The sequence below is a fragment of the Terrapene carolina genome, unplaced genomic scaffold (genome assembly GCF_002925995.2).
Source record: "Terrapene carolina triunguis isolate 2854851 unplaced genomic scaffold, T_m_triunguis-2.0 Scaffold69, whole genome shotgun sequence".
Taxonomy (NCBI): Eukaryota; Metazoa; Chordata; order Testudines; family Emydidae; genus Terrapene; species Terrapene triunguis.
In genome coordinates, this window is record NW_020664420.1 from 64,268,617 (window position 1) to 64,279,432 (window position 10,816).

The 10,816-nt window shown below is 39.1% G+C and overlaps 1 protein-coding gene across 1 annotated transcript; it reads right to left on the reverse strand.

Annotated features, from left to right (window-relative positions):
• Positions 1 to 1,529: 1,529 nt before the first annotated feature.
• Positions 1,530 to 10,773, reverse strand: TMED7 (transmembrane p24 trafficking protein 7). Its single transcript, XM_024208768.3, has 4 exons — positions 10,650 to 10,773; positions 10,207 to 10,459; positions 5,830 to 6,075; positions 1,530 to 3,243 (listed from the first exon to the last, which is right to left on the reverse strand). The coding sequence occupies exons 2-4, from the start codon at positions 10,399 to 10,401 to the stop codon at positions 3,007 to 3,009; spliced, it is 678 nt and encodes a 225-aa protein (XP_024064536.1). The 5' UTR covers positions 10,402 to 10,459; positions 10,650 to 10,773; the 3' UTR covers positions 1,530 to 3,006.
• Between the last annotated feature and the right edge of the window lie 43 nt (positions 10,774 to 10,816).

The following is a 10,816-nucleotide window of genomic DNA, read 5'->3' on the forward strand; positions in this document are numbered from 1 at the left end:
GAATGGATAAGTACTTTTAAAAATACTTATTCTAAAATATAGGTTAACTGGCTCAATCTCACTTGTTTTCTTTTGAGAAAGCTCCTTTCCCATCCAGTCTCAAAATAAAAATCCATTCAGACCATGTTCATATATTAATTTTTATTTTCCCATACAATATTCACAGGGTCTGCCTTTTGTCTTATTCAAACTAACAAATGTTTTCAAACTAAAACAGGAATTGACATTTCAGGCCACAAAAAAGAAGAGATTCCGTAAACATAAACATCCAAAGAATAGTAAAAAACTGGTGTCTTTTGCAGTATATAATAAAATTGTATTTTATCAAACACTGGGTGATTTAGCTGTGTACCATACACCTCTTATTTGAACCATGTCCTTAATATAAAAAAGGATGAAGCTTTAATTGTCACACACCTTAAAATGTTTTTTCACCCACTGTTGATTTGTTAGCATGTGTCTATTATATCCTATTAATTTTATTCAGTCACTTATTCTAAAAAATATATACAGCTATGTTTAAACATGTGGTTTTGTGCCATGTTTTTAGAACAGAAAAATAAAGGCTTTTTTTTAAGCTATTGCTGCATAATATGCAGCAAGATACAGGAGGATTGGTTTGAATACCCAACTTCAATTTAACAGTCAATTCCACAAGACCTCTGTAGTGGGAGGTATACTGAGCTATACAGTTCCACTTTACACATTCAAACAGGAAAAAATAAAAAGACACGAAAGAAACCGAGAGAGAGAGAGAGAGAGAGAGAATCTGTGACGATATAAACCAATATTTGGCCTACACCATTTAGCAATTTTGACAGTAACATGAAGCAACTGATGTAGAAAAAAAATTATTTCACATCTTTAAAACAAATGTTTTCATTGCAATTAAAGCTACTCATTAACTGATCTACTTACAAGTGATAGTTCAAGCTTCAGAAGATTACAATGGGACACTGCCAAAATTAGATCACATTTTCATCAAATGGTTATAATGGCAAACGTGCAACACTTGCCCTAACTGAACCCATTTGCTTTATTACTGCATGTAATTAAGTTTGTAAGAATCCTGCAGAAGATCAGCTTGTTGCCACACAAGAATAAAGCAGCCAAGCACAATCAGGGAAGAGTATCACATGCAGGCACAGGCTTGTGGCATTCAGGAAACGAGTCTGTGCACTAGTTTATTTTTGCAAAGTTGTAACCAGGCACTGGCATTGTTTTTACCTCTCCAAATAAAGGAAGTTGTAGGTGCTTTAAAAAAATTCAGTACAAGGTCTGAGAATATCAACTAGATTCCTTAAACTAAGATCCTGTTTTTCACCTACCAACCTCAGTGACCCCTAAAATAAGAATTCGCTCAAATTTTTCTTGGATGTCCCAGACTACAGGTAATTGATTTAATCACAGTAAGAATAAATCTAGAACCTCCTTTTATTACAACCACTGCATTTTAAATTGTTTTAAGTTGATGGCCCTGAGTTTTTTGCCATGTGCCCAAGTATGACATTTTTATTTATATATATAAATAAATATATATATAAAAACAAACTTTAGTTTCTCCAGAGTTGGAAATATCTGATCAACACTGGCAACAAATCAGAATTACACTCCTTTTACTGCGCGCTAGCTTAACAGTTTAAGTTAACAACCTCTTTTGAATTAAGAGGAAAATCAGTGAAAAACCCTACATTTTCTTGTGTTTTTAGATTAGCTGTTGTTTCTCCTGTGCACTTGAGAATTGGTAAGATTACCTTAGTCCTTCCCGACTAGTCTGTACTAGCTTTTAACCTTATTTTGAATACCTTCGTTCAAACAATTTATGTACGTTTGCCAACTTCCACATTCTAATAAAACAAGACTTTTCAGAGTACACAATACAGCATCTATTACAAACACAAGCAATGATAACAATGTAGACTGCAAACCTACCAAAAAAGATACCCTGAAACTTTTGAAACATTGCATGACCACTAGCAAACCAGAAGTGGCAATTAGATGCACAAGGCAACAATGTATCAATGCATCACAACCATGGAGATACAATGCAGTATAAATAACAAATTGGACTGGATAATGATTTACTAGAAAGCTTTGTATGTGCCTCACACAGATGTCATACAACCATGTCCAGTGTCAGTGCTGTGCTACCTAACAAGCCAGTTTACCTCTGTTGCCTAATTTTGAAGAGCCACAGCAGCATACATGACTACAGAGACTACACAACTTCAGTGACAAAGTTACAGGATTCTCCCTATCTTATTGCATTTTATAAAAAAAAAAAAGCCTTGGAAATTTTGATTTTAATAGAGTATAGAAAATTGGTTTCCTGAGTAGTCTCAGTTTACAATTTGTTCAATAAAAAAAAATATTGTAAAACAGGAAATGCATTATATTTTAATATAGGAAGAATGTCTGTCTTTTTTTTTTAAACAAACTTGTTTAAAAATAAAACTTAACAAGTGTGAAAGGTGGAGACTTACCATTCTATAGAAGAACAGTATTTGTGCCATGATGTAGTGTTAACTTGCAAGTTTTACAGCAAAGAAAGATTGGATTTTTCAGAGCAAATCAAAACAATGCAGTTCAATGCTTTGTGACTACAGTTCATCACATTTGCTTTTGGTTTTAATCCAACACCTTCAGCCTGAAAAGCTAAAATATCATCAATTTTTCACATGTACTGTCTTCCATATCAACTATTTGGGTTTTTTTCAAAGCATACCACAGATTAATCAGTGAATACAAATAAAGGAAAAACAGATCACTGCTGGATGCTTAACACAAACATCAAATAGTAAGTTCTCAACTTTTCCAAATATTTCAAATAAAAAGGTGTCCCTTTCACTTTGACTACTTTTTGTAATTTTTAATGAATGGGAAGGGGTAAAACGGTATTAAAACTGTTGCCCATCTTTAGTTCTTTTGTATCTACAATTAATTGGAGAACAGTAAGTTTACAGATGAACAGTGTACAGTGGATCTGAAGCATCATTTCACTACTGGTTATGATCCAACACGGGTTGTGGTGGTTCTTTTATCGGAGAAGAAGCTTTTCAGGAGAAATACCTGCCCAATACTAACTACTAGAAGAATGATGGCTTCCCCTATTGACCAATAGGCTACTCTGGTGTTTAGATCTTCTGCTCTGCTGCGACCTTGTGCTTCTCTCAAGCGGAAGTGAGTCTGATAATCGATAACAGACTTCAAAGCTTCATGAATTGAAACACAAGCAGACTCCATCTAGACAAAAAAAATATTTCTGAATTAGAAAAGCATTGGAAGAATTCTATTTTTATGCTGTATCTGAGCATATATAGCCAGGACTTCTGTAATTTTAGATGCAAGTATGTTTATTCTCTCAACTAATATGCTTTAAAGCTCTGTCACATCTAACCCACATTAACCAATATACTAAATATTTTCCCCCTCAGCCACATAAATATATCATTAAAGTTGCCTCACATTTCCCATTATATGGCCCCATTTTCAGCTACTTAGAACTTGGCCAAACTAACTGTTCAGGCTGAAATGTTCTATGCCAAGTGTCTGCCTCAGGTTTTTTGTTTTGTTCTTTTTGTTTTGTTTCAGCTAAAATGGGTCAGCCATTTCAGAGAACAAGATTAGGGAAACATACATTGTTTTGCCCATATTTAAAAAAAAATATGTCAGTGATTTGTTGAGAAACCCTCGAGCCTTTGAAGCAGGGACTTAATATTTGACAGGGGCCACCTGGGTATCAGAGATATGCCTTTTGCCATTCCTGTGAAAATTTGTCCAAGTTGGCCATGCACTTAGAAAAGTCGCAATTCATACATGCTCAGTTCCCTAAATTCTCTGAAAAGTCTGCCTGCACTGAATAGGACTTCCCCTGTAGTTGCTCCTTCTGGCATCAAAGGGACACTATGGTGCAGGACAAGAACCGAGTGTTCTCAATACTCCCACTGCTGGTGCCCAGGCAACACTGAGGAAGCAACCACACTGGAACACACAGGGATAAGGAGAGAAAGAGACCATAGCAGCATTAGATGGGTCAGGAGGAGAGGGAGTTGCAGGAGCCAGAGAGTAGGGAAAAATAGAGAGAGGGTGGGGGACAGGAACCAGAAAGAGGCAGGGTAGATAGGAGCAGAAGAGGGACAGAGAGACAGACAGCTCTAATTACTAGAGCAAACTCCTCTACAAAACCTGAAATTGAACTCAGGAGTCAAGTTCCTACATTCATTTGACAACAGCAAAGATTGTGAAACGCACTGGAAGAGAGATCTTTGGGTCCACTCAGGCCAGTAGAAAGATAGTAGGGGATGGTGTTTATATCCTTGGTTCCAAAGTACTGAAATGGTGAGCACACTCACCTAAATAGCAGTTTTGGAGTGAGTTTGCTGCCAGTTGGCAGCACACAAGGTGTCTGTGGGTAATGTACTGAACACATTTAATGGGTTTGTGTTTAGGAGAAACGAAGTGAGGCTCACAGAAAGACATGTAAAAAACAAAATCAGAAATAAGACCTAAGGTTTAAGAATAAAACTTCACACAGTTGAAGCCTTTTTTATGGGGAAGCAGTGTTCCTGCCCTACTGTACATAAATAAAAAAACCCTAAACATCTATAACATTGAAAATAAAACATGTTTCACATCTAGTTAGTTAATTTGTTTTGCTAGCTTTTTCTTTGCTTCTCATAATTTTGACTTACTGCACAGATTTCTAATCTAAATATTCAATTGGGCATTTCCTAATTATCTTATTCAGTTTTACTTTCCTTAAAAAGAGGCATGAAATGTAAATGCCTATTTTTATTTTTTTTTACTACTTGATGTTTCTACAGAAAGGTAGAATTTAGAAACAAACTGTTTGAAAAGTTCAAAGCACCAACACTTCAACTTTCAGACATGAGTGAAGTCACAGCACTGAAATGCAGCTTCCTTAAGAAAATATACCTGTCTGTGATATAAACAATTCAGAGAATTATTAGTCTTATCATATGTAGCTATTTTTAGTTAAACAGTTAGTATCATCGAGGAAAAGCAGATAAGCTTTTAGTATAAAATCTCAAGATTTTACCATGATGGTATAAAAAGATGAGTTGCCATTACTAAAATATTGTGAATTTAAATATATTTACTCTGTAACCTTTCAAGTGCATTTTATTCATCCACACTACATTTCTTTCCAGCAATCCCATTCATCTCCACAAATCATGCTGAGACAGGGACCTCTTGTGGCTACAGACAGATTCACATACCACTGTTGCCAAAACAAAATTCAATATAATACTAAGGTCCAATTAAACTCTACTTTGACCCACAGCCTATAAAAAAGAGGCACAAAAATAGTGGAAGAGGCTTCCTTGCCACCTCTTGCCTACCTGCCACTTCCTTCCAGAACAATGTCTAGAAACTATGTCTGCTGTTGAATTCCTTCCTGACCCTGCAACGTAGTATTCCTCCAACATCGTCTCATCCTAATCATTTCCTTAAACAATGTCCTGTTGTGAATGACTTTGCTCTTTGCTAACTGGGAGGTAAATCCCTAAATCTTAGTTCTACTTCTATGATTAATGACTGCTACTCCAGTTTGCAGAAGCTCAGTTTTACATCCAAACTTTAAGCAGACAAAATTTCATTGTTAACAACATTAAGTCTTTGATTTAATAGAGCTCCCTAGTTAACTCAGGTTGGGATTTTCAAAGAAGTCTGAGGAAGTTAGATGCCCAGTCTTATTGACTTTCAATGCAATGTAGGTACCTAACCCTCTTAGGCTCCTTTGAAAATCCAAGCCTTATCTGCTCCATCTTTTGTTTTCCATCAAGTCACTTTAAATCAGCCCTTTACCTGGGTAAGTGCAGTGACTCTGTTCTCACTAGGAAACAGAGGTGGATCTTCTCCAACCTGGAAGTCGAAGTACACAGTTTTGTGCGTGAAAGTAGAAAATTCATTGCTGAAGCAGAATTTGTATGTTCCATTCCTAGATGCAGTGAAGGTAAAGCTATCATACTGTTTTTTCATCTCTTTGTACAACACAATGCCATCAGGATCTTCCAGCCGACAATCAACATCATAATGCCCTCCAGTGATCACCTGTGGAGTGTGAAAGATTATTGGCACTTTAACAGAGTAGAAAGTTATTCTTAGTATTACAGTTATCTAAGCACCTCTACAAGTCATTCGATCTGACGTATTTTATTTAATTTAACTAATTCACTAAACCAGGACTAGAGAAGATACAGAGAGCTGTAATAAACCGGAGTTCACCAGTGAAGTTGTTCAATTCAAGAGTATTAATTTATATTGGCCTACAGGAATGAACTTGGATTTTACACACTAACAAAACAAGAATAACTCAGAATAAAATACTGTACATCCACTCAGTTGTAGAAGATTGATAAGTTTTTTCAAACATTAATTTATATAAATACATGAGAGAAAGTTTCATTTCAATTAAGTTATTTTACTTAAGTTTCTCAGATACTTCAGTGATAGCTACAGTACAAGAACCTGACAAGGAGACAATAAAATTAAAGTAATACTGTGTTAGAACAGTAAGATTTACTGTATTTTAGGCCCACTTTTCAAGTCCAGAAAAACCAATACAGCATTAAACAGGCTGGAGCTGTTCCAGCAGGTTGGAATTGCCAGAATGCAACAATGTCCCAGCCTACACCTGCTTCCGACGTGACTGGAAGGGTGTTGCACACAGACATGTTAAGCCAGCTTTCTTCCTGCTTTGTGCTGCAGAGTGGCATAAGAATGGGGACTGGATATGTCCCCCCACCCTTTTCTTTTTTTTCCCCCCCAAATCTTTATCAGCATAGTTTTGGAAATGAGAGAAAAGCATACAGTGGAGTCGCATCAGACGTGCATTTAACTTACGCGAATTCAATTATACGCGTTCGGCAAAAAAAAAATAACGATTCCGCCCACCATTCCAGTCAATGAGCATATGCCCCGGAGTGAGCGTGAGATGGGAGACGTGAATCTGCTGTTCCCTCAATCTGTCTCAGTTCCTACATGCCTCTCATAGTGTGAGCATCTCGCGGCGCTGAGTGTGATTCTAGTGTTTAAAGATACTGTCAGAGGTGAAAGTAAGCCTGTACGGCTTACCGGCAAGAGCCAGTACACCGTGCCAGACTGGCTTCCCCAGGCTGGCGATTTAAAGGGCCCGGGGCTTCCTGCAGCAGCTGGAGCCCTGGGCCCTTTAAATCACCTCCCAAGCCCCGCTGCCAGAGTCCCGGGGTAGCGATTTAAAGGGCCCAGGGCTCCATACTGACTTACTTTCACCTCTGAGTATACAGTACTGTACTTTATGGGCGATTTAAGGGATTTTCAAGGGTAATTTTGACTATACACAATTTTCGCCTTATGCGCTGACTTTAGAACCTAACCCCCGCGTAAGATGCGACTCCACTGTACTAGGTTTAAATAAAAAAAAGCTGTATCCTTATGATACAGACACTATGCATTTAAGAATTCTTTATAGGTTTTAGACAGAGTCTTCATAGTAAACCTAGTTTCTAAATTTCAGTGGAAACAAGTCAGATAGGTTTGATTTCAGCACAACTTTATAGAAATTTTTTTGTTGCAGTTGCATTTAGGGGATTTTAATGCAGACTTAGGAATACTGTTGCCTCCCTCGAGCAGAGCTTGTGTCTTCTCCCAACACTGAATTAAGTTAGTCAAAGCTTAGAACTGTCCCAAACCCTCATGTGATTGAGTGAAACTCAAAGTCAAAATATATAAAACAAAATATTTTCACAGCACCTGAAATCACATTGACAAACCTATAAGCAATGTAAAAGAAAGCCTTTGGCGAATTTAGAAACCACTGATTTATATCTGGATAAACAATGAGGTACAAATTTAAATGTGAGCAAGCATTTTACCCCCTTTTGAAACGAACATTTTGAGTGCATCTATAGACAACAAGCTCATCTGACTAGCAATGTCTATAACAGATTGTTCAAAAGCCTACGATTGGAGAAGATAGAAACAACACTTAAATTTTAAAACAGATTAAACAAAGCACTAGAAAACAACAATTCTGCAGAGGATAGATTAGCCCCAACAGGTCTTATCTCCAACTTCCACAATTCAGATACAAATGGGTGCATCAGTTTGAAAGGTTTAACCCAAAGATATTACATTTAAACAAATTAAAGATAAATGTTTTAGGACAGACTTCCACTCATACAAATTAAAATAGCTCAGATAGCGGAAAGAAGCAGCCCAGTTTTTGTGGAAAATTCTTCTCAACAAAATACAGATGACTGAAATATTTCAGTGTCACTATTCAAAGAAATCATTTAGTTTCTTTAGATGCAAGCAGCCTCAGAAATTGCACGTTAGATCAACAATCTTTAACTACAAGTGGGAGATTCAATTACTACCAAAGAGCTACAACTAATTTGGCTAAGTATCAAATGATTAGGACTTGTTTTAATGCTAGATTTGAAAGACAAAACTGAGAGAAATAGAAAACCACCAGAGTGATTTTTCTATGGGTGCAGAACAAGCTGAAAGACATTTGGGGCAGAATTCACCGATGCACAATTCCTCCAGAAAGCATGGGCACATGTTAAACACTGAAAAGCAACTGCATTAATTCATAATTATTTATGATGTATTCTATTTAGGCTTGGCAGAATTCACCTTTTTATATATAATTTTGATGGATAATATCAATATTTATTTTTAAGCAGTTTTTTCTATTTTTACTGATTTAAACTTTCACAGTTTTGGAACATTATGTGGATGACAGTAGACCATGAGATAAAAAAACAGTTACAGCTTTATGAATGCTACATAATTTTGTTTAGCTTCAACTTTGCGAACATCAGAGCTGGCTGTTTTATCAGAGCTGTAAATATGTGCTTTATGCAGCACTTATTACATGTTTTTATACACATTGAGGTAGGACTCAAGTTCTCAAGCAGCATTTTTCTTACTTTGCCTATCTGTAAATTTCTATTATCAACAGAAGTATTTTGTCAGGTTGTACGTGTATGGTGAAATACACATTACCAATAAAGATGCAATTCTTCCAATGTCAAGTATATTAAGTGTAGCAATCTAATTCCACAATTTACCTTCCCCAACAAGTCTCAAAACACAAGATAAAACAAGAAAGTTAAATGCCTTTCACAAGTGCAATGTTGTACAGTTAAAAGTGATTCACTTTTATTAAGCTGGCAAACAGTCTCAACAATTAAATGAAGGCGGCTCCAAGTAGTACAATCCCTAAGAAGCTCAAGGAATATCTTGTTATAGCAACATCATTTTGGCAAAGTGCCCATTTTACAAGGCTGATGCGAGTTTCACAGATACACACAGGTGATGTATGCATAAATACATACAATGGATCCATTTTGGGAAGTTTTCCAAGAAGCTTACAACTAACTTATGCTTTTACTGTAGATCAAGAACATAGCACTTTTACATCTTTGCCTCCCACATAACAATTGCACAGCTTTGCATACATGTTATTGGGCAATAATATTCCAGAATCACAACTGGTTAATACTTAAACCTAATATTGAAGTAGGATTTAGGGTTTGAACTCAGAATCACAATGAAATTCAGGGACAGCCTTGTTTATTTCACGAGTTAGAAATATCAATCAGCTGCACAAAGTGAAAGGGAAGGCAGGGAAAGTGAGGACGAGCCCAACAGGTGTGTGGTGAGGGTTAACTCAGTAGAACAGCTGCCTTTACAGGGAAATGGGATACTAGCTGGCTGGTTGTGTGGGCAAGGTAGTGTTGGCAAACAGGTATATATTAAGCTGATTTAAGGACCGTGTTATCTGGAACAGCAAGGTGCACTTGGTGCCCTACAAGATCACTTTATCAGAGCATTACTTATTGCTGAGCTAGAAATATGAAGCAATGCTGCCTGGGTTACAGTGTATTGGGTGGCTGTTTTAAGCGTTTCTAACTGGCTAGAGGGAGCAAAACAAATACCCCAAACTCCAGGGGGCACCTGATTCCCTGTGCAATCTGCTGAGAGAAACACTATTAAGCTGGGGGTACCTCTGGCTTAGTGAGGTGTGGGTAACGGTGCCTCAGGCCTAGAGACAAGACGTGGGCTTGACCCAAGCTAGCTGTCTTGACGATGGATGTGAGGGAGCTGTGTATCTGGCACTCTAGGGTGCCCTGCACGATCCCCCATCGAAGCACCGCTTGGCGCTGCTGGGGCGCGGCCTGGGCGGGTGATTACCTGGAACTCCAGGGTGCACTTGGTGCCCTGCGCGATCTCCTCGTAGAAGCACTGCTTGGCGTTGTCGGGCAGCTCGAACGTGATCTCGGAGGCCCGCACGGCGCCCGCCAGGCACAGCAGCAGCACCAGCCCTCGCAACCCCGAGATCGCGGACCAGGCCGCGGCACCAGGGCCCAGCAAGCCCCGCAGCAGCATCTCCCCGGTGGAGCGGGGAGGGGGTCTCAGCACCCGGCGGCGGCGGCGGCAGCAGCAGCTAAGGGGCAAAGGGGAGAATGAGTCGGAGCAGGTCCGGGAGCGGCTCTCGCTGGGCTGGGGGAGGAGGGGGAGCAGCGGAAGCCGCACCGACCAGGCCTAGCGCCCAGCCCGGCACCGTGACCAGGGGCCCGCGAGCTAGACTGCGCCACGGGGGGGGGGGGCAGCGGGCGCAAAGCGGGGAAACTCACTGCGAGGGGCCCGGATGTAGTAGACGGCGGCAGCCGGTGTCTGTGCGGCGTGGCGAAAGGAGCGAACGAATTGGGAACCCGGAAGTAGCTACGCAGGTCGCGCGCCTCCGAACCGGAAGTGCTTCCCATGGTTTTGTCGACGTGGTGTTTGGGGAGGAGAGGGCGGG

Excerpts from the sequence above, each read along its gene's own strand:
- TMED7 (XM_024208768.3), bottom strand. The coding sequence starts at position 10,401 with ATGCTGCTGCGGGGCTTGCTGGGCCCTGGTGCCGCGGCCTGGTCCGCG. Across the intron at positions 6,076-10,206 it reads AGTGCACCCTGGAGTTCCAG|GTGATCACTGGAGGGCATTA; the intron begins GTAATCACCCGC and ends CACACTCCACAG. Across the intron at positions 3,244-5,829 it reads GAGTCACTGCACTTACCCAG|ATGGAGTCTGCTTGTGTTTC; the intron begins GTAAAGGGCTGA and ends TTTTTTGTCTAG.